This window comes from Crotalus tigris, unplaced genomic scaffold (genome assembly GCF_016545835.1).
Source record: "Crotalus tigris isolate CLP2741 ecotype Arizona unplaced genomic scaffold, ASM1654583v1 scf7180000017568.12009008, whole genome shotgun sequence".
NCBI lineage: Eukaryota > Metazoa > Chordata > Lepidosauria > Squamata > Viperidae > Crotalus > Crotalus tigris.
Genome location: NW_024096478.1, coordinates 405,009 through 432,449, shown reverse-complemented (window position 1 = coordinate 432,449; position 27,441 = coordinate 405,009). Strand labels below are relative to the sequence as shown.

The following is a 27,441-nucleotide window of genomic DNA, read 5'->3' as shown; positions in this document are numbered from 1 at the left end:
GGATATGTAAAGATAAAGGCTGTACTATATTTCATCAGACTGCCATGAATAGATCAAACATGCAGACACCAGCAGTGTTTGGAGATTATCAAATTAGTTTTGAATCTTTTATAAATACATTCATATTTTTTGCCTAAGTTCAAACAAGAAAAATAAAAATACTATTGAATAAATATAATAGTACTTTTATTTTTCTTCTTTGAAATTCTGGAATACTGACAGCATTGTGAATTTCAAGTATGAACTAAGACCTAAAGTAACAGCAACATCATTTAAAACTATATAATCCTCATGATTGTAGAACATAGCTTTCAAGTCCAATATATTTTCAATGAGTATCTAACAGTTGGTTTTAAAGAGATGTTATTTTCTAATCTTAAAGGAATTTCATGTAGTTTTCTTATAATCAACAGTTTAAAAAAATGCAACAGAATCCAGTGCATTTATTTCTTGTAATGTGTATGGAAGCTTTCATTTGATTTCAACACATACAAGTTAATGACAATTATCAATACTAGAAGAATAACACAGCCAAAGTGTAAATGAACACAAGAGCAAACTGCCAGATTCCTTCTTTAGCTGGAAGATAAAATGATCATTTTCAAGTGTAGGAAAACGAATACTATCTTCTATGTTAGCTACTAATCAGAATAATCCAGAGGCAGCTAGCAGTATTCCCTCCTTTTCCCCCTACAACTAAGCTAGAGACAGAAATTTACACAGCATTTCTTATAGCTGGGGAGAAATTTATCATGAGGATACATATTGGATCTAATAGCATATTTTAGATAAATTCTATTCTGCATATCAGATAAACAATTTGATACAACACCTAGGACATAATGAATATTAATAGAGTGTGAACATGAACTGGGAAAAAACACTCCAGCTACTTCATTTCTTTACATTTAACCTGAATAAGTAATCTGAGCCATGTTGCCTTATATCTCACATAACCATAAAATGGTAAAATAAAAATGAATTAAACTTCCAGGTATAAAACATGCTATTATTGCTTCCATAATTGCAAAGGGATCACAATCTAATATCTTTATTTTGCTCTTTTGTGTTAGAACCAGAGCTTTAAATACTTCTGGTAGTTTTCCATCAACTAATGCTGCTTCAATCCACAATAGTAATTTAATTGTAGATTAAAAGCAAACTACCAAAACATTCTAGTTGCTCTTACACTTTAAATAATGGGATTCACAACATGAAGAGGATTAAACTGAAAGAGCAGATGTGCAAATCTAATAGCTATCAAGGATTTCTGGCATCATATGGCAAAAGACTGAACTTATTCAGCTGAAGATTTAACTACCGTATTTTCCAGCGTATAAGACGACTTTCTAAACCATGCAAATTGTCTCCGAAGTCGGGGGTCGTCTTATACACCGGAAAATACGGTAACCAAGAGTTTGCTGCTCCCTACCAACTAATCCCATCCAAAAATGTACTGTGAGAAAAATAACAGTTCTCAATTCGCTCCCATTTATATTCAGATCATAAAGTAGACAACATAAAGCTTTATTGTAGTATGTAATATAAAGAACTGGAATTCAATCAATATCCATTTCCGGAAGTTTCTTTTCTGTAGATGTTGGAGCTGTTGAATCTGTATGCTGTTCAGCAGTCTGAGAAGCCTTGGTGGCATCACCCTGGCCTTCTACTGGACCATTCTGTTCTGCTGATTTTTGATCCTCTTTTGGTGGTTCCACTTTGGGTTTGGGTTTGGTAACAATAGGATTACAGATGTTTATCAGTTCCTGAAATGAAAGAGTTGGACAGCACTAAATGACCCAATTATATCCAGGCTACTTCCCAAAATGTATGAAAGTTAACATGCAATGGCCAAACTGAGCCAGAAAACCTCATGATAGGTCATTGCACATGTAGAAAACATGCTGAAAAAAAACTGTAACTGTGGAGACAAGCATCAATATAGTAGTACAAACCATTGTAGTAATTTCTGTTTTTACATTTTAACTGAATACAATGCATTCAAATACCCAGTACAATCTAACATATCTTCACAAAACTGAACTTGAAATAATCTAGTCATAAAGCTTCTTAAGTATTTCTGAAATTTTGAAACTTTAACATATACTTCAGCAAAAGTGAACAAAACATCCCTGTCTATTGTACCTGTTTCAAAGCTTTGAACATAGACATCTACGACATTCTTAATTGGGCTAAATGCCAACAATGTAAATAATGATACATTTTAGTAAAGCTGAAAGAATTTTTCTTGGCAACCACACAGAAACATTTATCTAGATTCCTATCCATATGTCTCTCATCCTTCATTCAATCCAAAACTGTTTCAACTGTTTTTTCTTTCTAGTAAGATCTTTTACACCGTAACACAATCCTTTTAGGTTCTCAAGAAGAAATAAAAATATTTCTCACAGTGTGAAGAAATCTATCTGAGATAAATCTTTCTCTGTAGGTTTGTCAGAATAAATTTGCTTGAGATCACAGTAGTCCATATAATATGTGGTCTAATTGTTGCTCTATTGTTGTCTAATCTATCCTTGGAACAGATGCAGAATCTTTGTAAAAAATTCATATAATTTATTTTCTTTCCATGCTAATAATTGCTCTTTTATTTTGATAATAAAACCAAAGCTTTGATAATTAGTTGGGCTGGGGAGACATCCACTTTTTTTTTTAAATGTCCACTCACTGCTTTATTAAATCTATCAAGACAAGAGAAACAATATGAGCTCTGTTACTTCAAAGTATCAATAGTATGGTACCTCCTGCCTCTTTTTTTCTGAATTGTATATAAAACACATTGATTAACTCTTGGCTTAAAAGATTTAAATCATTTTTTGCCATCCTGAGATAATGTAAAATCTATAGGAAAAAGTCTAAAAAAATAATACCACCAGTGCAGTAAGTTTAAAGACTTATTTACTTTTGTTTTTGCTTCAATTTCCTTTGCTGTAATAACAGGGTCCAAAGTAAGACTTCGCTTGTGCTGAAGATTAAGCTTGTTGTTCATCCATTCCATTGCTTCATTTGTACTCTTCTCCACTTTAGCCATTTCGGCAGGGTCTAAGTGATCATATTGCTCATCCTAGTCGGGGGAGGAGAAACATTATTTCAATTTACTACTGAAAAAAGAATCAAAATTTTTGAAATCTATTTTGAACGTTAAGAAAGATATAAAAGGACACCTTTTCTTTAAATGCATGAACAGCTTTCATATATTGTTGAACATGTTTCCCAAGCTCTTCAAAAGCTTTTGGTCTTTCTTCAGATTCTTGAAATCGTGCCTGAATAGGCTGCCCCACAGCCTGAATTAAGAGAAAAATTCACCAAGAAGTTAGTAACAAGTGAGATGAAAGGTGCTCATGCTAAAAACTGCTTTAAATCGCTGAAAGTATTTCAAGTTAAGCATGCTATAATTTTTAGCCCTTCAAACCTCTCTCCAAAAGACAGTACAAATGATAACTGTAATGTGCCCTAAGTGAAGACAGGTATATAAACAAGACAGTAATATTAACAAGTGCTCTCTGGAATTAACAGGAAAAAACAAACAAACTGAATACATAATTTTAACTAAACAAATCAAATCTAGTTTTGCTCCTAGCCTCATCTGTTTTTGGATTGTGTCTTCTAGCATACATAAGACCAAATTCAACCCTCAACCTAAACTAGGCTGTGCGTGCCTGTGCAATGAAAACTGAAGCATTGCATTGAAGGCAGCTCTATGTTTATTAGCACACATCATTTAAAAAAAAACCTTAAAGCAATGATAAATACATGGAAGCAGAAGGGCTTTCTCTAAGATGACCAATTAATATGCATTTTAACCAAACCCAAAACGTCAGATATAGCATCAGTATTTCTCAACAATGCATGTAACATATTGTGTGACTGAAATCTATGACTAGTTCATACAGCTAGGTCATAGTTTAACGTTGGTTTGCTGAATACAATAGCTAAAATTGTACGTATAATCACTTTAATATGTTGTTTAAAAGTTAATGGCTTAGTTCACAGAACACAGAACTCAAAGCCGTATAAACCTTAATGTGTGAACCTGGCCAGCATATTCAAAGGTTTCCTAAGAATTACATGGAAAATTCTTTTTACAGGAAGATGATTCACTCTAGTACGTAGTTTAAAAATGTCCAAACACTACTTGTTAAAGAATTCTAAAGGCAGAACATCACGTATGATGTTTTCATGAAAAAAGGAAACATTACAGCTACATGCTATCAGGATCATATAGATGAATTTAATTTCAATGTTTCTTTTTGTTGCTCAATAAATAGAAAATCTTTATAGCTGAAGAAAATCTGGCAGTTTTCGGTTTCACTTACTTTCAGTTCAACAAGTTTATCAATATAAACTTGTTTTGGTTGATCTTCACCCTCTTCATACAACCAGTTCTCTGTGTCTTCCAACTTCAAAGTGAAGCTATTACGATCCTGGAAACAATTCAAATAAATTAAAGTGTTATTCTTCAGTGAAGAATGGTTCTGATACAACTGAACTGAACTCCCAACTTCCTAATTTTGAGAATCAAATATGCCACCAAGTTATATAATGCACGGACAGTCCTCAATTAATGCCCATAATGGGACCGGGAATTTGACTGCTAAGTGGCATGGTCATAAAGTGAAAAAAATCACATGACCATACTGACTTACGACAACACATCAGTGAGCATCACAAATGGTGATGTGACCACAGAATGCTGGGACTACTGTATTATAACTGTGCACCAGTTGCCAAGAGCCTGAATGGAGACCACATGATTGCAAAGACATTGTGATGGCTGCAACTTCAAGGACAGTCTATCAGTCTGCTCATTCAGCATCGTCGTAACTTCAAACAGTTGCTGAAAAAATGGTCACTAAGCAAGGACTCTTTGTACTATAAATATTTGTGGAATTAAAGAGATCAGTGGGTTAAAGATATCAAGAGATTGGCAACTTAGCAGAGATAGAAAACAAATTTGTAAAAAAGGATGCAGTAGCAAAGTCCATACAAGTGTACATTTCTGGTTTACATTGCCTAAAAATGTACTACCTTCCGTGAAAAAGCTTGAAAATTTTGACAGAGAAGCTGATGACTGATATTAGATTATTCTGAGTAGATCTGCTTGTATTTTTCCTAGTTGCGCATCATTAAAACCTACCTCATCACTAACAAATTTTTCATACACGCCACAGAGTTTGTCTCTCATTTCATAAACATACTCCTCCACTGCATTCTTGGCATCATTCCGCTCCTTCTCCAGTTTATCCTGCATGATCATTTTACCCTGCAGGAAATATAAAACGGTTACTGTGACTGTGTACAATTCAATTCTCTCTTAAGCATCCTCCATGGAACAAAACTTGACTTCCGATAAAGTCAAAGATCTCTATGCAGTTTTCTTGACAACATACTAGTTGGCCACTGCCTCTTCCAAAGTGTCTTTCAATTTTCCAATTCAGCCTATGTCCTGATATTCCTTGTTAGCATCATGCAAACAGTGCGTACCTTCTGAGCCCAAACAAGTCAACCCACTGTTATCACTTCTAAGGTAAGCAATAAATATCAACCACTGATCTTCCTTTACTGCAGGATGACAGAGTGAGATTACAAGGCTACATTGCACCTTTTGTTTTCCATTCAGGCCGAAATCCCATGTTAAGTGTTTTAAATTAACTTACCTCATTCTCAATAAATAAGTTCAACATATCCTTTCCTATCTGCCACACCAAATGATTCTCAATTGGAAGATCCACTGTCGTTGTCTTTACTTTAGCTTTCTTAGCTTGAGGGGGCTGGTCCGTTTTCTTTTCTTTCGATCCAGCCTGAGATGTCTGCATTCAAAAAGTTATTTTAAAATAGAATTCAGGACAGAAACATGTAATGAATTCTGGTTTGGAAGCTATTCATTTTCATAAACAACTCTGCCCTGAATTGTCCCATCAACATAACTGGGAATTATGCCTTAAGACAAAAGTCCCCAACCTTTTGGGCACCAGGGACCGGATCCATGGAGAGAGGTTTTTCCGTGTACCAGAGGGTGTATGGTTTTGTGTGCTGCCTGCATCTCGCAGGTGGGGCTTTGCTTGTTTATGCGGACTGGTTGCTGGCATGCCATGGCCCAGTACTGGTCCATGGACCGGGGATTAGGGACCTTTGCCTTAAGAAACATGTACTGAAAAAAATATCAAATTATTTTACAAACAGGCGGTTTAATAATTTTATCTTAGCTCATCCTTAGAGCAGAAAAGTAATCTGCCATTTTCTTTCTATTATTCAACTAATTTTAAAGCATGTTTTATTTTCAGACATAACTTTTACCTCCATTTCCTCAGATTCAGTCTTGTTTTCAACTTGTGTTTGCTGTTGTTGTTCCTCACTTTTCTGTTGCTCTTCCTGGTCTATTTGCATCTTCTGAAATTAGAAAGCAAGATGTTGGATTACATGAAACCCCTATTCTATTGAATAGATACTAAAAGGAACTCAACTTGTCTGGGTCCCATTCCAGCATTTTTTAGAAGGAAAGCACATTATTATGATGCCATTATTTAAGGCACATAACTGACAGAAGCCTACTTGCACCCCTTGTTTTAGTAACATATATGGTACACTCCAGCTCTTATGTGTTTACTTTCATGAATCTAAGTTCTTTAACCACTTATTTAGAAGTAGACATTTTCTATACAAGTAAGTGGACACTGTTAATAGCTAGCAAAATCAATGCACTCTGTGGTTGCAGTTTTTATATAATCTTGTAACCTTTAGTCTTAGATTTGCGTAGTCCTGTATTTGGAAGTTTAATGATAAAGGAAGCTGTTACCAGAATTGAATTATTGTTCTTAACAGCAACATTTGGCAAAAAAAAAAAATTACCTCTTCATCTTTTGTATGTTGATCTGTTTCCATGGGCTCTTCATTTTCCTCTGATTTATGAACTTCCACAAGGGATGCACTTGAAACACTGAAAATGCCATGGATATTTACTCTGACTTTAACTTTCACTTTGGAACTGGATCCATCCTTTTGGGGTATTACTTTCTGAACTAAAAATTGAGCTAAATGGGAAATAAAAAATATTTTCACTGGAGTAAAAATATTAAATTGGAATGGCTAACAGAAAATAGTTGAAATCTCTACTGTTTCCATTACTGTCTTTTAATAAATGCGTACAAAATTTGCTGATTTAAAAGATCATGATATTTTCCAAATATATAAAACCAAAGATACTGTATACCAGCAATTTATTTGATTTTCCTTCAGTGATTGAGTTATTTTACTAAACATTTATTCTGCATTTTCACTATTTAAAACAATCAAAATGGGAATTTAAATTATTGTAATCTAATTATTAATTAAACAGTGTATTAGTTAAAACAATTGCTGGACAATATTTAATCATCATGTCTTTAAATTTATAAAACAGATTGCAGGCTGATTGTTTCAGTTTCTTAGAGGTACAACTCTGTTCAAGGGTAAACAGGTTCTTTCCCCATGTATACATTCTTCTCTTGGGTCTCTGGCAGTTCTAACTAATAGAAAATAAGGAGGAGCAAATAAATTAAATTTGAAGGGCTTCTATATCTAAGATATTTGTTTAATTCAACAGTTAAGTGCCAAGAAGGATTCACTCAAACGAGGATAACGGTTCCTCTAAAACAGAGTCATTTCACTATGCATTCCATAATTCAAGTACAGTTGCAAGCAGACAGATGGAGGTTCTCTGCCCCTTAATACTGTAATAAATTATTTTAAATTGTGGGGACATTGCCATTTTAATGACTTGGTTGCACAATCTGCTCTATGAATGTGAAAGTAGCTCTCTCATTTAATTCTTTCCTTTGGGAAGAGCCTCTTAGATTCCCTTGCATTGGGTAGAAGTGCCAGTTTACTGCAACCTCCGCTGTTAAAATGCATAATTCCCCTTGACACTCTACTATCTTTAAAAAAAGAATCTTGCCTCCATCTCTTCAATTTTGGTCCAGTTTTCTTTACCCCTTTCTACTCCTTGTCCATTTTTCTGTCTTAACCATTTTTCATCCCCAGTTGTGCCCTTCCTTCCCAGCCTTGCTATGAATACTAGTTTTCTTTCTAGCTATGTGTGGCATGTACTGCTAGCTTTCTAATTTTGCCATGGACCAAGAAGGATTTATGATGGGTTTAAAAACAATCTCACACATAACTGATAACACAATACAGCATTGCCTACAATATTATGTTCTAGTCTCTGTCTTACATTTTAGCATGCATGTTAACACTAACACATTTCATGACAAAATAACTGACAGGTATGTTCCTAGATCGAGATACATGTATTAAATACACAGAAACAATGTCTCTTATGCTACATACCTATGGCAGAGTTTGGGTATGGCAATTCTTTAGGTGAACTATAATAAGCTTCCAAAGTAAAGGGTTCCTTTCTGTAAAATGTAAGGACTTTGGAGAAAGGTGCAGCATGATTCTTTGGAAATACTTCACAATCACTATAAAAAGAATACATCCTTGTTTCACTCAAATAAGCAGTTTTAGAGACACAGCTTATGCTACAAGAATTATGTCAATGGTTCGAATATATTAAACGTTAACGATATAGTGTTTATGGAGTTTTATATGCATATTCATATAACAGGACATACAAATCAGCTTTGTTAGGAGTTCAGTTTTACCTTATCCCCTCTTCTGCTGGGGAGTTCCATTTTAAAGAAATGGGGTATGGCACCAAATCTGTGATAGAAAATTCTCTCACTTTAAAAGCTGGGGATAGAATAGCACACTGTAAGAGAAAAAAAAATAAGTTCAGTTCTGCAGCATCAAATTGTCAATCATGTATAACACCAAGCGGCTGATAGGTTTCAATTTCAAAAACTCTTCTTTATTCAATTAGCATATGGTCAAACTCTGGATGTAAGAAGTACGAAACTGCAGTGCCTTATCATCTTGTCTGTCCCATCTCTTTGCACTTGTCAGACACCATCTCATCTGATTACAATTTAATTTTTAAAAATTAATGCTGTGAAATTTATTTCACAGTTACAGATGGAAAAGTTTACTTCTTTGCTGCCTTGCGTGCTTACAGAATTATGCACTTCCCTTTTGTCTTTTACAGCCATAAAAAAAAAAATGGCAATTTTCAGTTAGAAACAGGCTATAATTCCCAATTAAGCTTTTATTCAAGAAACTGGCTTTGGCTATCTTTAGTTAAATAATAATTAGACAAATAATTAGGGATGAACAAATTATCTACATTTGTTTACCAAACATAATGGATAACTGCAAATATTTGAAAACATACTTTTATCATTATGTTGCAAAGAGAAGGAAAATGTAAATGTCATTGGGTTATTTTATAAAGTCATGAATTCCAATTTTATTTAAAAAAAGATTAAAATATTTAACATATCACTAAAATGTAAGTCTTAAAAATAAAAGGAAACAAGTAATAAAAGCTATAACTATAAACAGATACAGAAAAGTTTTGATTTATTTATTTAAATGATTTATAAAGCCACCCTTCTCACAATCTGTGAATCTCAGCAGTGCATTGTATAAATGAGTAAATGCAGTACAAAATCAGAAGTAAAAAATCAAATAATAATCAAGACCTAACCAAGACTGGCAATTAAAACACACACAGAGAGACAGACAGACAGACATGTATACACCACATCTACCATTTTGGCTCAACGCATGGGACAAAAACCAGATATTCACAGATCTGCAGAAGGCCAATAGTTCAGGGCCATCCAAACATTTTAAAAGAGAGCATGATAGATGCAGTCAATAGTAACTGGATCCACAGCTTTCCACCTCCTTTCAAAAAAAGGCAATTAATCTCATTTTAAGCATCATCAGAATCTATACCAGTCCTACTTTGTCAAGTCAACAGTGGCTCTCTTTAAGAAGAACAATCCCATGTTAAGTTGAATTTAGTTAAAATAACTAATCATGGAATTTCAGATGCCATCCACAAATTCTACATAATAGCACAGTAGTTTTAAATTTATACTAAAGAAGCAATTTGTGGTAAGAATAATCTATTATTATTTATGGTAAGGTGGCAATCCCTTTACACAGAGGGATGAGCTGCATTTCAGATTTGAAGCTGAAAAGATGCTTTGAGTGGGCACTGGGCGTGCATACAGGTAGTCCTCACAAGTTATGCCAGTCGTTAAGCAGGTCATTATGTGACCACACCTGATTTTATGACCTTTTTTGCGGTGGCGGTGGTGGCGGTGGTTAAGCAAATACAGCATTCGTTAAGTTAACCCATTGTCCACAAGGGGCGGTTTTTGCTGGAAACAGGAAGTAAACACCAGTCTTTGGCAAAAAAGTTGTAAGTCATGACCAAGTGACCATGAGATGCTGCAAATGTGAATGGGGAAGTGGTGGCCACTGGAACTATGACTGTAGGTCATAAGTATCTTTTTTGGGGTTAGTTATAACTTCGAACAGTCAATAAGCAACTGGTTATAAGTTGAGGACTACCTCTTAAAGCCATGCCTTTTCCTAGCTTTGCATGACAGCCCCATGATCTCAAGTTAATACATATCTGGAGCCAATACACTTTCATGTGTGCTCCAAAGCACTTTCTTAGCTTCAGACTGGAAGTGCTCCTGCATATTCCCTATTGCCAAATATGCTGAGACAATCCAATCCAAAGATTAGAAGTGCTCTTGCACATTCCCTATTGCCAAATATGCTGAGACAATCCAATCCGAACATCCACTGAAATCTTAGGGCACAAATTCTTTTTCTTCTGGAGTTGATCACACATCTGAAAGGAAGATTCCAAAGTGTGCTAGATGTTTGGGTAGGGATTGCAGAGAAATGGAAAGGAGAAAAATGTTACCCTATACACACCCTAGTTCATGCAATTGTTTTTGGTTTTGGACTATGTAAATTTACATTTGAAAAAACTCATTTGACTACTGATGGAGCAAAATGCATTTCCTAACAAACACTCAACATTTCTTTCCAATTCAGCCACTACATTTATTTGTGGTTCCTTTGAAATTAAAAGTGAATTCTTACCTGCAATGCACAGCCTCGTGTGACCGCTTCATCCGCATTCAAAGTTGTACTGAGTTCTTTACCAAAAAATTTACTGATCCGTTCTTTTACAGCAGGAATTCTTGTAGCCCCTCCTACTATTTCTACTGCACAGACATCCTCCTTCTTTAATTCTGTGAAGAAGAAGAAAAACAGTAGAGTCATTCTAAATCTAAATTCATTTGCAGTAATAAAATCCAGTTTCAACATGTGCTACAATGGCATTTTCATCAATGCAAGTATCACTGGCACATCAGTCTTGTAATACACACACACACACACACACAACAAATTAAAAGTGAAAGAAACATTTTTGAATTGTTCCATTTGGATTTGAGTGAGGAAAATATCTTGCAATTTTCGACTATATTTCTGTCTACTTGCTTAAGTAGAAAAGGTTTTAAAACAGATTGGACAACCATTTGTCTGAAATGGTATAGGGTTTCCTGTCTGGGCAGGGGGCTGGACTAGAATATACTACCCTCAAAGCAATCCTTGGGGCCTGTCTACTAGATGTTTAGGAGAGCTCCTTTTTTAAAAAATATATCTTTGATGTTGATTGGATGATGCTGAATATTCATATTTCTTGGGGGCGGTTTACTGGGTGGATATTATATACATACAACTGGGCAACATAATACATGAATAATAATATGACTGGTATTTTCTAGGCATAAAAAGATACAGTTAAATTTCCAGTCAAAGAACACAATACTTACAAATAACAAGATGGGGGGGGGGTTACCAAAAGTCAAGACTGTTTTATATTTAGCATTCTAGTTAAAGGAAAACAAAGGTATAATATTTATAATACAAACAATTATTGTTTGTATTATAAATACAATTGTGCTCTGATGGAGAACTGCGATACTCCCAAATAATATTTTGTATTTGTTGGATTTGCATACCATCTTTTTCCGGAAGCTTGGGGCAAACATTCTTAGTATTTTAATTTTATTCTCAGCCATGTGAAGTTAATGGACTGAGTGATAAAAAGTAACCAAAGTCACCCGGAGAAATTAATGATTGAGTGCTTGAATCTGAACCTCCCTAATCCTAATTTCTGTATCATTCGCTATTAGTAATGTTCATTTTATTTTACCTAGCAGTTTCAAAATACAAGTGGCTCAACTATGTACTTTAGTGTTTCTGCAGTTACATTTATTAGTCCTCTACTGCACTCCAAATAGCAAAATGTATACTTACTAGCTTGATCTAAGGCGCTGCGAAGAGGTGGTTCTATTCTGGCCAAAAGATCATCACACATCTCTAAGAATTTGCCTCTGCGGGTGAAAATAGAAAATTATTTTTATGAAAAAAAGCATAAAAATTAGTGTCTCTTAAATGATTAATCCCCCAAATTGGCAACATTAACGAAGTTGCAGTTAGGTAGATGTATTTAGATAACAAACCAAAACTCAGATAATTCAATCTGCTGTATTCTTCAGCTCTTTTGTTTAGGTAAAATGCTTCATTTATTTATTTCACTCCCACAATCCATAAAAACAAATTTCTATAAAAACATGCCACAGAGAAGTTGAGTTTCTACATGTTAAGAGATTAATCATTCCTCTCTTTCTCATTCCAGCTTACAGTAAAATTGTCACATATACTCAAGGTTATACAGCACAAATCAATGATTAAATCCATAGCAAATACCTACATACTAATACAAAATTTTGGTCAATTATGGCTTTAATGACTTAAATGATTAAAACATTTTTGTATTATACTTTGGGATGTGCTATTCGCAGTAGTACAGCATCTGCAGACTAATTTATTTAAAGAAGTATACATTTATAAATACAATGACATAAGCTGCTTTCACTGAGTTATACGTTGTCTTCCCCATCCACCCCCATGTCAGAGAGGCAAACTAAACTGAACTTAAACTAAACATTATGTACTATGCATTTATTCTTTATATAGTTAATACTCTTCTCCTTTTTCCGTGTTCAAACTGTAATTTGGAAGCAAATTGGAGATTACATCTACATGTCACTCCAAGATGATAGAAACAGCACTCCTAAATAATTCACATTATCAAAACTTCAGATCTAGCTTTGAGAGATAAAAAAAACCTGCAGTAGAAATAGTTAATAATTTTCCTAATTGTAACATATAGTTGTCCACTTTTCCATTCCCTTCATTACAGGTAGTTGTCATTTAACAACCACTCATTCAACAGTTTGAACTTACAGTTATGCTGAACCATTGGTAGTTATGACCAGTCCTTATACTTATGACCGATGCAGCATTCTGTGATCGCACAGTCATGATCTGTGATCTTCCCTGTTGGCTTTTGACAAGCAAAAGGGGAAGCTGGCAGGAAGTCATAAGCCATGATCAAGTGAGGTCCTTGCTTAATGATGCTTGCATTCCTTGCTTAGAAATGGCAACTGAGGCTGCCAGAACTGATGTGGCTAAGTGGCACAATCATGTCGGTTTTTTTCACAGGTGTTCCTGTGTCACTTAACAATGGAGTTTCCAGTTCCAATTAAAATAAAGATGTAAACAGGGAGGTGTGCTCACATACTTAAAACAGTGATAAAGTTTTTACAAGTTCATTACTAAGGTATATTAATCTGCAATACCTGTTCATAGTCCCAGAGACATCAATATCATTCATGAAGCATTCTATATTCATGGGCAGGTCAGAAGCATTTGCACTCATAAGCTTCTTCAGCTTCTCACATTCCTGAGATAATCTTAACAAGGGCCGAATATTGGACTTTATGTCTAGTTTGTATTTCTTCCCAAATTCTTCACAAAAATAATTTACTAATACTTCATCAAATTTCCTGCCACCGAGCATGGTGTCAAATGCTGTTGCAAGTACCTTCACAATAAAAAACAAAAAGCATCTCTATTAAACAGAGGGCAAGTTATTAATCAACTGGTTAACCCAATCATCGATAATGAAGCCAGTTTAGGGTCATATAAAATACTAATTTAAGAAATTACAGCAGCCATGTAGTGTGCATGTTTAATTACTAAGACACACACACACACAAACCAATCTTACTTAAACATCAATAGACACTTCCAAGCTGAAAGAAAAAGTTACCGGAATGTAGAAAACATTGTACCAGACTATCTTTAATATCCTTAGCAACTGTCAATTACAGAATCATCATTTATACAGAGAGAATGCTTTTTCATAATATACTGAGCCACGCTAATTATTCAGAAGCATATGGCTGTAGTAAGGCTAAATCACCTGGTACACTCACGAGTTTCCTGCATTATCTAAATGTGAGTTAATGGCTACAGTACCTTATAGTTGAGCAGCCATTAATCTGCCTGGAGACTGAAGTGGATTGACTCCAATTTCCCTTCTACTTACTACATTCTAATGAGTATGCACAGCTTGTTTAAAATAAAGCAACGGAGAGGACTATCCACCTTCATCCTGCACACAGACATTATGTGCTACCATCAGCTCCTCTCAGTTTTTGTCATCTGTTCTTGTCATTTTTCCAGGGGGAATAAATAGTCACAGTCAACACTGAATCCATTAGGTAAGCTTCCAATTTTTTGTGTCATTTTGTTCATTAAATGAAATGTTCATTAAATGAAACATTGCTTTGTCTCTTTACTGGATGCCTAAAATGGGGCCAGATGTTTAGTAATTGGAAAAATGTGAGCTTTATATTGTTCATGGTGTATATGGCAATGGTGGGGAGTGGTCTGTGCTAATTTACAAGTTTTGCAGTAAAAGCAAACTTAAAGGCATTGTACTGTGCAGTAATTGTCCTTTTCGCCATATCTATTTTCACTTCTGACCAATCTTTCACATCAACGTAAATTCAACTTCAAGTGTGATTCAATGGTAAATAATTTCAGGATGTTTGCCTATGTAGAGATCATATTCTGACATTCTTCTTTTCAAAAACATAATCTTGTTTTGTAATGTTGATATCGCAAATGAAACCCACTCTTTCAATTCACCATCTGGGAATCTATATTCCAGATGGGTACATACTTGCTCAATAAACCACAGAACAGAGCCATTATTCATTTCAGTTCCAATACAGGCAATAATTGTTTTCACTCAGGGTTAAAGTGAGCAATACAGGTAGTCCTCGACTTACAACCACAATTGAGCCCCAAATTTCTGTTGCTGAGCAAGACAATTGTTAAGTGAGTTTTGCCTCATGTTACCACCTTTCTTGTCATATTAAGTGAATCTATCTTCCCCACTGACTTTGCTTGTCAGAAGTTGCAAAAAAGGAGATCATATGACCCTGGGACACTGCAACTGTCATAAGTATGAACCAGTTGCTCAGCATCTGAATTTTAATCACATGATCATGGGATTGATGCAACAATCTTAAGTATGAAAAATGGTTGTGTCATTTTCTTTTCCAATGCCATTTTAACTTTGAACCGTCGCTAAATGAACTGTTATAAGTCGAGGAATACATGTATATGAAATAAACAGCTGTGAGGGTACACAGGTACACAACTTAAGAGAAAACAGAATCTATAATGCAGCACATGGTAACACTTATGTACCTGGCAACCTACCCAAAATTATAGCAGACAAAAAACACAGGGACAATTACATTATCATACAACATGTGCACTTAATTTCCTTATAGCAAAGAAATAAAAGACAACAACTAGTCAGGCAATATTGTATATATAACTGGTCCAGAAGTGGCAGAGACAGAATGTGTATTTGCTGCTTAGGAAAAAATGTGGTTTTCAAGTCTCCATGGATGAAGGAATCTTAAAATCAAATGGACAGCACTGGAATACTGGAGAGAGAATGTGAAACAAAACTTTGGAACGCTGAATGTTCTGCTCCGAGTTTGTAACACTTGAAGCAGAAATTCTTAGCTATGAACAATTTGAGTTCAACATGTTTTATATCAGCCTAGGAGCCTTTTCTTTACTGTAATGGGTTAAAATAGAAAGATTTCAAATCTTTTTTTCAAATCTCTATTTTTATTGTTTTAAAATGTTTTTACTATTTTAATTATATTTTTTTAATTACAGTATAAGCTGCCCAGAGCCATTGAGCCGGGCAACTATAGAAAATGAATGAATGGAATGAATGAATAGTTGACATTATGAATACTAAAGGATATAATAAATGTAAGCTATTACCTCCTCTGCTACTTAACCCTCTCATAGCCATATATAAAGCAAACACTGCAGTTTAGTTCATTATATTGCTTTTTATAAGGAGGCAAGATGATATATTACATTGTCATGGTTTGCTGAAATACTAATACTAAACTGAATAATGCAGAACATTCAGCCATAAACATAAAAATGTTTAATGTACCATAACATTAAAGTGCTATGCTATAGTAACTCAAACCATCTTATAGGTTACTGCAGTGGCTTACTGCAATGTCCAAAAACCCAATTACTGTGATGTTTTTACTACAACTTGCCTTTAAATAAAATACTCTACAAGAGGCATGTCAAACTCGCAATGTCATGTGCCGTCACGCAACATATCTGGCTGGTTTTGCCATTGCCAGCAATGGGATTGGCGCGGTTTCCACATGATGCGCCCGGCCCACGGGCCGGCAGTTTGACACCCCTGCTCTACAAGAAAGGTAACACAATTAGCTTTACATCTCAAAGGTACGTTTTCAAAAGGCAACTGGATTGTTTTTTTTTTTTTCTTTGAGAAAGACATTTCTCATCCAAGAAGCTTTCTTGGTTCTGGCAGAATGGTGGGGGCAATCGAAGGATTAGTTCTGACAAGATTGGGAGTGGGGGTGAAAAGATCGTATTTGTTTGCAATCATCTTGTTAGCTTTGAATTGCTAGCCTTATTTGTCAAATACATCAACACTTCCAAATTTTCAGCTATAATACTTAAGATGGTAGCAACATTATAATTAACATGAATAGACTTTATACTTGCCTTTAATTTACCCTTGTTGAATGCACATACTGATACTTGATAAGCTGAATGCCCTAAATCAACAAATACCACATTTCTTGGTTTTTCTTCTAATGCAGGCAGGTCTTGTTTATAGATCCCATAGGCCAGAGCAACTAGACAGAAACATACAAAAATTTCATGATCCTCTATTTAAGAATTGTTTTAATTTTTGGCTAAGAACACCATTTAAAACAGTCCACAATGGCAATCATCAACCAGATATTTATTCTAAATGCAAGCCATATCACATCTGATACCTATAACTTAGTTAGATTCCTTCAGAAATGGCATGAGACTGCTTTAGTATTATAACCTTCATTTCTCTCAGGTAGATAGACATATGGATTAGCTGTTTCAAAAATTTCAAATAAAACCAAAGTAAAACGATTGTTCTATTTATTAACGTATTTTCAATAAAGCCAAAAGTCTTCCATATGTCTGGGCATTCTGGAAATCAGTCCACAGCTATATTCATAACATAGATTAAAATTTATATGATAAATTAACTCTTTATTATAGAGAAAAAAAATCTGTTTTGACATTATAAAAAAGAATAAATCGATTAGGCAAATAACCCCTTCCAAGCAACAGCTTGGGCTAAACTTCAACGGCATAACTGCAACAGGATATCTGCAGATATTTGTGCATCTAAGAAATTCCTTTTGTTTCATCTGTTGCACAAATACTGTTGGTACTATTGATTCAAGATGCCCCACCCCATCGGTATTTTACCTATTGGTACTGTATCAGAGGGAGCTATTAATCACTGAAGTTGATTATTATTTATTATATTATATTATTTATTATATTATTTAAGCACTTGTCTCTTAATTTCTATAACCTAATTAAGAAAAACAAAGATTGAAGATAGAAGGCAAGTTTTAATAATAAAAATGCAATTAATTTTGGACTTGAATGTGCGTATATTAAAAATACATGCAGAGATTCTTTTCTAATACAATACAGTTACTGGTATAAACATCTTTTTTATTAATGTAAAGTTTGTCTTAAAAAGCTTCCTGAAAAGAGAAAATATTTCAGAAATGTTTTGTTCTTCCAAATTTCTTTTGTGAATTTCTGTACTTTCACATTTAAAAGTAATCAAAATGTAAAAATAATTAGTGTACTCATGTACAAATCTGAACCGTAACAGAAAAAAGTTTACTGAATGGAAATAAACCTTGAATTATTTCCCCTTTATTCAATATAATGAAAAAATAGTATGATTAAGACTAAAATAAAACTTAAAACTTTGATGCAAGACTTGCAAATGTATAATTCAGTATTCTTTGCAGTTATCTACCTACCTGCAGTAGTTTCATTAATTAACTTCAAGCAGTTTAATCCAGCAATCTGTGTAGCATCCATGACAGATCTCCTCTCTGCATCTGTATAAAAGCAAGGAACCTACAAGACATTTAAAAGTTCATTTTTAAAAAGAACAGTTTCAAATAAAATATTTTTAATAACTGGATTTTTAGCCACATGTATTGTATTTTACCCCAAGTTATATATACAATAGGGAAGTAAAAGTTAAATGAACCGGCTAGTAACACTGTTAACAGCTAATATTTAACAAATAAAAACATACTGTTTATTACAAGACACTAATACAAGAACTGCAAAATAATTTATGTTAAAATAGAAAATTTTAGTAAACAGAATACTTAAGTCAGCAACAATGTAAATGTAAAAAAGAAGGATGGGATTATAGACAATCCAACCTTGCCAGGCTAGAAAGGAGCCTGATGTTGGTCATACCTAACATACTTGGATAGATAAAAACAAGGTAGTTCCAGATCCTAAGTAAATGTGTTTCAGGGGACCCTCAGGTTATGACCACTTATTTAGTGATTGTTCAAATGTACAATAGCATTAAATATGGGGGTCTTAAAACCAGTCTTCAGAATTCTAGCCATTGCAGCTAGCTGTAGTAATGTGGCTACAATTTCTGTTATTCCCTGCCAGCTTCCCACAAGCAAAATCAATGGGGAAGTTGGCAGGAAGTTACAGGTTAGTCAGGTGAGGTCCTAATTTAACAACCCACATGGCCCTTGCTTAATGATAGCAATCAGGACCAGGTTACAATTATCATTGTATCTTGAAGATGCTTGTATATTGTGGTGACTAAATGTTTGACTAAGACCCTAATATTCGTAAGTTTTATAGAAACCTTTAAGTGACAGACACAATATTTACAAGACAAAATATCAATCTTTAATCATATGACTAACTACAATTACAGTCCAAATACTATATTTCCTTTATTTATCTGTAAACGAAGAATATCAGCCACCCTGTACAGCCTGAAAGACACCATGATAAACCATCATTAAGGATGCTAGACAACAAGCTGTAATCAATTTCATTCATAACCTTTAGGAAAGTTAAATTTAAAAAATATCAAAAACATACAGGTTGATTACTTACAGATACAACACAGTCAACTACAGGTTTTTTAAGAGCATTCTCTGCAGTTTCTTTTAGTTTAGTGAGAAGCATTCCTGTAATCTGCTCAACTGTGAAGTTTCGTTCTTCTTCCATATATTTAACCTTAGTTAGAAACAAAATGACATTTTAATCTGTAATTTTCCAGAATAATATTCCCCATTAAACCTTTAACAATAGGTTTAATGTATAAATACCGTATATTTCTCCTTTTTCTTCACAAATAAGCACAAAAGAGCAATCAACAGTATGCTTTATTTTTCATATATTTAAGAGAATAAATTCTAATCATACTTATTTTATCTCAAAGAATGCATCTCAGTCAACCTCAAAAGATAACTTTACTTGGAACAGCTTGCATCCTGCATTGTTTAACTTTAATATTAATAAACAACATCTGCCTATCTCAAGTCCTTGGGAAGGACTTGATAAGTGGACAAAAACCCAGTCTAAACATATGGCTAACTGTTTGACAACAATAATTTATAAGCCACCCAACTCCCATCTCTTTAAGGAAGACTGTAGCAGTTGAATTCTTAAGATTTGAATAATATCTGTATTTCTCTGCTTTTATTTTTTTTTTTCTCTTCTGCCAAATAGCCAAACAGTACTCTAACTTTGTAAATAGTATGTGCACATTCAAGGTCATACCTTAATGCCAACAGAAAGTGAGGGCAGCTGGACAAGCTCATAAGCAAGTTTAGCTTTTTCATCATGAACAAAAGGATCCGAAAACGCACGACCATGAAATCTTTTAAAACCTTGCACTGTATTCTTTGCATTTGAAATTACCTAGAAGGGAACAGACTTTAGCCTCATGTAACAGAACATTAATATTTTTATAGTAAGCTGTAGAAAGACTTTGAAGAAAAAATATAAGAATGCTTTTATAGAATCTCATAATTTTTTTCATGGTACCGTATATGTCAGCGTACAAGGCGACCCGGCCTATAAGACGACCCCCGTCTTTGTCGCCGAGCCGCATTCCTAGAACGTCGTCTTATACGCCAGAAACTACCAGTATTTCCGGCATATAAGACGACTCGGCGTGTAAGACGACCCCTGTCTTTGGCGCCGATTTTAGCGCTTGCGGAAGTCGCCTTATACGCCAGCATATACGGTATATAAACTTACACATTTTTCTTGTAAGATATCAAAGTATGCTACACAATACAGTCAGAAAAACAACCGTAAGATATTGAACACATATCGGAAATAGCACATTCAAAATAATACTTCCATATTTTATACTGAGGATTTGTTCTTCAGGAACTTTACTCAACCGACAAGTAGTCCTAGATTTACAGCAACATTGAGACCAAACTTTCCAGTGCTAAGCAAGACAGTTTTTGGGTCATACCTGATTTTATGACCTTTTTGCCACGTTGTTAACCAAATCACTGCAATTGTTAAATGAATCATATCCGGATTCCCCCAATTACTTTATTTGTCAAAAGCCAGCTAGTGATCACATGACCTCAGGATGCTATAACCATTGTAAATATATACCAGTTGCCAATCACCTGAATTCTGATCACGTGATCATGGGGATGTTGTGATGGTTGCATGAGGATTGGTCATAAAAGTCATTTTTTTCCACTGCAATTATAACTTTGAATGGTCACTAAATAAATAGTTGTAAGTTGAAGACTACCCATATATGCAAATGAAGTTAGAAGAAATTTAGTCATCTAAATTGTGCAACAATTGCACAAGAAAATTAGGTAATAGGATTCCCTTCAACAATACCAGCTCCATCTGAAAGTGGCACCCTAATTTTCTTGCTATGACTAATTCACTAACTCAACTACAAGCAAACTTTTCAATGCATTGCTTTTTGGTAGGACTGATTGAATCTTAATGAAATAAAAACTAGTGATGGTATTAAATATTTCTTTGGTTAAGTCTTAATAAAGCAAATACAATCAACATATTTTCAAGTCAGAATTTAAGGTGGAAGGATATTGTGGATGATTAAGATTATGACATAGTGCAAGATCTTCATCTAGAAGATAAAAAATTAATTACAATTTCCTTTATATTTTAAGGCCATGTAAAGATTAAACAATTTTTTGTTATGTTCTATTAGTTAACAACCATCTGATCTGAGTGTTGCAAGTCAAGCCTCTCATAAATCACATATTATAATGTAGACCATGTCATTATTTCCATTTTAAAATATTACGATCCTAACAAAGAAAATGAAATATAGCTGCAATAATTTGCACTTTTTCTGTTTTAACATATAAACCGAGTTAACATTTGATTGCTCCAGGCACCTACAAGGCATCCAATACATCTGAATATAGTATCTATACGAAAAAACAAAGATTTCCTCAAGTTGAGCTCAGCTCCTGGTATCCTTACGATTTTGGGCGCAGTTTTATAGAAGTTATTTTCTACTACCTTTGTGGAGGATAGTTTATCAAATTTCCACTCAAGTCTATATCCTTGAAATTTCATGAAGTCCCCTTAAATACTCACTGCAACTGACCCTATTCAACAAATCAACCATAATTGGCTAAAGCACAATAGTCTTCTAATAGTGTTCAAATTTAAAAGCAAAAGATAGTTATCATTCATAATCATAACTAAATCAAGCCACTTCTGAACTTATGCAAGAACCATAAAATAAAGGACATATCGTAATAAGAGGGGTATTACAACACCCTTGTAATTTTCTGTTGAAACAATTCAGCTCTGGACTATCTCTTCATCCCCATAGAATGGGCCAATAGAAATTTTAAGGTGTGGTTTGTATTTTTCTAGAAATCTTTTATCCAGAATCAGGAATGGAATTTTTGAGTTTATACTTTTGCCCTATTTTAGCAATTAAATCCCTCCTTAAATTCAATTGCTGAGAACAGTGAAACAATCAAAATAGGAAAGAAATACACAAGAGAGACATATTGGCATTAGTTTACTCCACTATAAAAATTTCCCATTTGGATTCCACTATAAATATTTCCCACTTGGATTCCACTTCAACATTCACTGAGTTAGGATAATTTTTATAGGATAAGTAAACTAGGTATAGAAAACAAAAATGTTTCAACAAGTCAAGTTCATTAAGCCTGAAAACAAAATATTTAACGTAACTGTTTTAACACAAAAAATTGATATGATTCAGTGTTTTCATATTTTTCTAGCAATTATAGAATTACAAAAAAAAATAGATATAAAAGCTTTACCTGGCTCTTCGCTGCAGCTCCGATTGAACGGTTCTTGGGTCCAAATGATATACATGACCTAATATAAAATTTAACAATAGTTTTAAAAATTAGATCAGAATACTTCAGTTTAATATAGTTTCAATGTGTAAGTTTAAATAATATGAAACTTAATAATGATGTGCACTCAATGAATCTATTATTAAAATCTATTTTTAATGAGAACAAATTTCCTAAGAGGTTTGTTGTGTCATCTTGTTGTGGGGAAAATAGAAGGAAAGGAGTATTACGTATGTTCCCTGCCTTGAGTTACTTATAAAGTACGAAAAGTGGGATATAAAGCTAATAAATAAACAAACCTTGGTAAATTAAAATTGCTTCTATTGAAACAACCATTTATAGTTATCCATTCAACACAATCCACCTACTGTAATTTTCTCCAACAAGTTAGCTTTCCTTGTGGATGAGCTTTTTTATAGATAAATTTATAGGCAAATGATTTTAGGATTATTATTCATAATGTTACAGACTTGGATTTAAGTTTTTGTTTTTGTTTTTGTTCCTGCAACAGAACAAATTCCTAGTAAATCTTTTCCCAAGTGTCTCCTATTTTTAAGAAACAGATTTTCAGGGAGCCTGAAGAGACAACATACCGTATATGCCAGCATATAAGGCGACTTCCGCAAGCGCTAAAATCGGCGCCAAACACGGGGGTCGTCTTATATGCTGAGTCGTCTTATACGTCGGAAATACTGGTAGTTTCTGGCGTATAAGACGACGTTCTAGGAATGCGGCTCGGCGACAAAGACTGGGGTCGTCTTATAGGCCGGGTCGCCTTGTACGCCAGCATATACGGTATATACTATTTTGTCTTTTCAGAGTCATCTTCAGAGTCACCTTGAACAAAGAGATAGCAGATAAAATGTGCTAGTAATAATAATCCTTGGGACAGATTTGATAGACAAAAATGCCAAATCCAGTCTAAACATTTGGTTGACTGTGCGACACTATAATATCAATAGTTAGGAAAGCTCTGTGTCTGATTAAGAGAAGTTGGTATACTTGCTATTTCATTCCACAGAAGACATGTGTTATGGAATTCACTCAAAAACTGAAAACCCCAAACATACCCCATGAAAAATGTATACAAATGGAACTTTACTGAAAAAAGATGCCTGTTTTATTGCTGTACTCACCTCTTACAAATTATACAGACAGAAGCATATACATATTATGGTCGACTTATGACCATAATTGAGCCCAAATTTTTTGTTGCTAAGTGAAACATTTGTTAAGTGAATTTTGCCCCATTTTACAACTTTTCTTGCCATAGTTGTTAAATGAATCACTACAGTTGTTAAGTTAGTGACACAGTTAAGTGTATCTGAATTCCCTATTGACTTTATTTGTCAGAAGGTCGCAGAAGCTTATCACATGACCCCAAGGCACTCCAACTGTCAAAAACATGAGTCAGCGGCCAAGCATCTGAATTCTGATCACATGACCACTTGGATACTGCAATGGTTGTCATTGTAACTTTGAACGGTCACTAGATGAACTGTTGTAAGTTGAGGACTATCTGTACAGAATAAAGCAGTATGTAGTACTGCCCAAACTCATATTGCCTGACACTGAAAAATAATTTATTTATCCTGCCTTTATAAGTAATTCAACATGATGAACATATGTACTCCTTTCTCTTCCTATTTTTCCCAGAACAACCACCTTGTGAAGTGGGTTGGGCTGAAAGAGACTGACTGACCCAAAGTCACCCAGCTAGCTTTCTAGTGGGACTAGAATTCAGTCTCCTGGTTTCTAGACCAGCACTTTAACCACTACACCAAATGGTTCTTACATATATTTCTCAGCAATATATTCTACATATATTTCTCAGCAATATATTCTACATATATTTCTCAGCAATATATTCTACACTATCAAATTTTAAATCCTCTTCTTTCCAAATCTGCTAATACCAGCCAGGAATCTAAACTGTACTACTGTAATGTGTCTTTTAACAAAACGTATGGCGTAAGACCACTGAAACAAATGAACTGATATATTCAAAGAATCAAGAAACATAAAAGTAAACTTCTTCATTTTTAGGACATACATTTTTTTCTTAGGAAAATTTTGCAATATAATTGGTCTTGGAAATGAACAAGTTCAATTTATAAAAAAAAATACACATTGAACATGATACAGCAAGAAAGAGAAAGATGCACAGATGAAAATAAGGACATAAGTAAGGATGAAGGACCTGCATGAGCATGTTTAATAGATTAAACTTAGAAAAATCAGAAATGTAAATACTGCGCAGCTATAACAGAGAGTTTACAAAATGGAAAATTTATATGAAAACTATGTAGAGAATACAGAATTTAAAAGAAATCCAATATGCAATATTTATCTTTTCTAAAATCCAGATTTTACAATGATCCTATTTTCAAGATTTTTTTAATATAAAATATAGTATAAAAATTCCCACACCAAAATACTAGATCACAGAGATCTCTAATGTGTTTAAAAGGGGTTTCTAACATCTTCAAAGAAAGTGGAAGCAGCATCAGATGACAAGCCAACTAAGTGGATAGCTAGAATACATTATGGCTGCTTCCATTAACCTGCCTGAATTACTTTTCTTGGTGTAATCAAAGTTTTTACAGCAGAATTCTGGCTTTCTGTATGTTGCTGCACTACAACTTGTATCACTCCAACTGGGCATGCTGGTTGGACTGATTAAGAATTAGGGGCATCAAATGTTCCCCACTACTACACTGAGTGATACACTTAAGACAGTAGCAAACCTGATCTCAGAAACACTGCTAACAAGTTTCTCACTGAATAGTTACCATCTGATATATCGCACAAATCACACTAAACTAAAATTACAAATAACCTTTTCCCAGGAAAGCAGTTAGTTGCGAGATAATTTAGGTACAATAATGGAATCCAACATCCTGTTCAGCATAGAAACAAACACATCCAGTAAAGAAAAAGCCCACCACCTTGTTATTGATTCTACTGTCAACCACTCCACTGTAAACTTAAAAATAACATTCAATTACCATCTTCTTTCTTGTAACAGTAATACAATTATGCTTTGTCTGTCATAGCCTTTTTTTTGTATGACCCCCCTTCAAATATAAGAGAACCGCTTTCATATTCCTTCTCAACTTTTTCTTCAAACATAAAGATACCAAGTTCCCAGTCTTGCACTTCTTGGGATCTCTTCCAATTTATGTTCTTCTTAAAGTAGTGTGTTTGTTTAAATAAAATAAAATAGAATGGAGTTTTTCATTTCATTCAAGATCATAAAAAAGTGGAAGGAAAAGAGCAGCCTTGGAAAGAAAATACCAAAATGCAACAACTATTGGCAGAACCAAGAAGCACACAAAAATCGTGAGTTAAAATTGTATTAAAATATCAAATTATAATGATGGATTGGGGGGAAAGCGACATTTTGTTGGTGCTAGTATTAAACAATGAATACATTTTACAACATTACTGCTATTCAAAGTCCAATCCTCTGCTCACCATATTTCTTTATCAGGGTATGCATTTTTCTGTTGCACTGCATATATTTTACAAGTTGACTTATCTGCCTGTACAGGGCATATCTTTAAAATAGTTCTACACAGGATCTTTCTAGAACAGTTTTGAGATTACACTAGAGGAAGCAAACTGATAAATCTCCTAAATTCTCCTCAAACGGAATGAAATTTAACACCTTCTGAAGGACGCCTATTTTCAATTTTGTGAACAAATACTGCCTTCTCTCTGCCCAACCGATCAAATGCAAAATTAAATAAAATAAAGCTTAACGAGTCGTGACGGTATATATTAATTATATAAGTTCCTGGGTGGATTAGCTTATTTTCAACAATTCCGCTGTCGGTTAGCTCTTTCAAATCATAGCGCTCATCATCCACCTCGAGGCATGCCGCAGTTTTAGGAAGGCAGCTTCAGAAACGTTTAAACGCGGTTACTTTCACCTTCCCCTAAGCTCGCCTGGACGGTGCTGAACCCATTCATTCCCTTACCTTTCTCCAGGGGTGCCTACCCTACCTACATGTGGGCCGGAGGGGAGAGAAGGAGGAGAAAAGTATTCCTCCTAGGCGCAGCACCTTGCGTTACTCATGAATTAATAAGGGCGCACATTTTTTCCCCTTCCCTCTGCTTTGAAAACCAAAAGGTGTGGCCGCTCCGTGTGGTAATCACCTTTTACTCTTCCAATTCTAGCCAAATGGTAAGAGCTTAAGGGAGATGCGACGTTTTCTAGGCCACCCGTGCTCGGGGTGACAAGTTTGCGGGGCTACTGGCCCTCCGCAGCCTTTCCCCGCCGCCACCGACCCCCCCCCCAATGCCGCGGAGTTTTCGCCTTTCATTTTATCCCGGCTTTCCGCCGCGCCGGATTAATTTACTCACGGGGTGCAGCGGTCGCTATACTCGTTGGCGATCGTTTCGATGCCCCCCGCGCGGGCCACCGCCACATAGCAGCTCTGGAAGCCCAGATCGATTCCCACCACGGACATGGTGCCTTCGGGGGCGAGGGAGAGAAACGCCGGAGAGAGGCCCGAGAGGCCTACTTAAAAAAGAAGAGCGCACGGGGCCGGTTGCCGGGCAGGCGAAGAAAGCAGAGCCGAGAAGATGCTGACCGGCGCCGCCTGAGGGGGAAATCCGTCCGCCGCAGTAGCCTCCGCAGTTCACCCGGAGCGACCGCTCCGACTGTTTAAATGGGCTGCCGCAGCACGCGACTCCGGCTGCCTCCTCGCGAGGGGGAAGGGACGGGCGAAGCGGCAGCACAGAGAGATCTCGAAGAATCCTGACCCGTCTAAAGGAAGGAGGCGGGTGATACTCTCGCGAGATT

At 35.1% G+C, this 27,441-nt stretch overlaps 1 protein-coding gene across 1 annotated transcript; it reads right to left on the bottom strand.

Annotated features, from left to right (window-relative positions):
* Positions 1–423: 423 nt before the first annotated feature.
* HSPA4 (heat shock protein family A (Hsp70) member 4) lies at positions 424–27,441 on the bottom strand. The gene is made up of 19 exons (XM_039351240.1): positions 27,000–27,441; positions 22,593–22,650; positions 20,053–20,193; positions 19,384–19,506; positions 18,261–18,360; positions 16,933–17,066; positions 13,638–13,882; positions 12,250–12,326; positions 11,026–11,177; positions 8,661–8,767; positions 8,344–8,477; positions 6,868–7,049; positions 6,316–6,408; positions 5,676–5,828; positions 5,156–5,281; positions 4,335–4,442; positions 3,183–3,302; positions 2,921–3,082; positions 424–1,766 (listed from the first exon to the last, which is right to left on the bottom strand). Exons 1-19 carry the CDS (start codon positions 27,104–27,106, stop codon positions 1,560–1,562), a joined length of 2,529 nt encoding a protein of 842 aa, XP_039207174.1. The 5' UTR covers positions 27,107–27,441; the 3' UTR covers positions 424–1,559.

What these genes read in the sequence shown, in the direction of transcription:
- HSPA4 (XM_039351240.1), bottom strand. Translation starts at nt 27,106, where the DNA reads ATGTCCGTGGTGGGAATCGATCTGGGCTTCCAGAGCTGCTATGTGGCG. An exon ending in GTCTCTGGGACTATGAACAG is followed by an intron (nt 12,327 to 13,637) that starts GTATTGCAGATT and finishes TTTCACCCGCAG; the next exon opens with AGGCAAATTCTTAGAGATGT. An exon ending in ATACCCAAACTCTGCCATAG is followed by an intron (nt 7,050 to 8,343) that starts GTATGTAGCATA and finishes TTTCCCATTTAG; the next exon opens with CTCAATTTTTAGTTCAGAAA.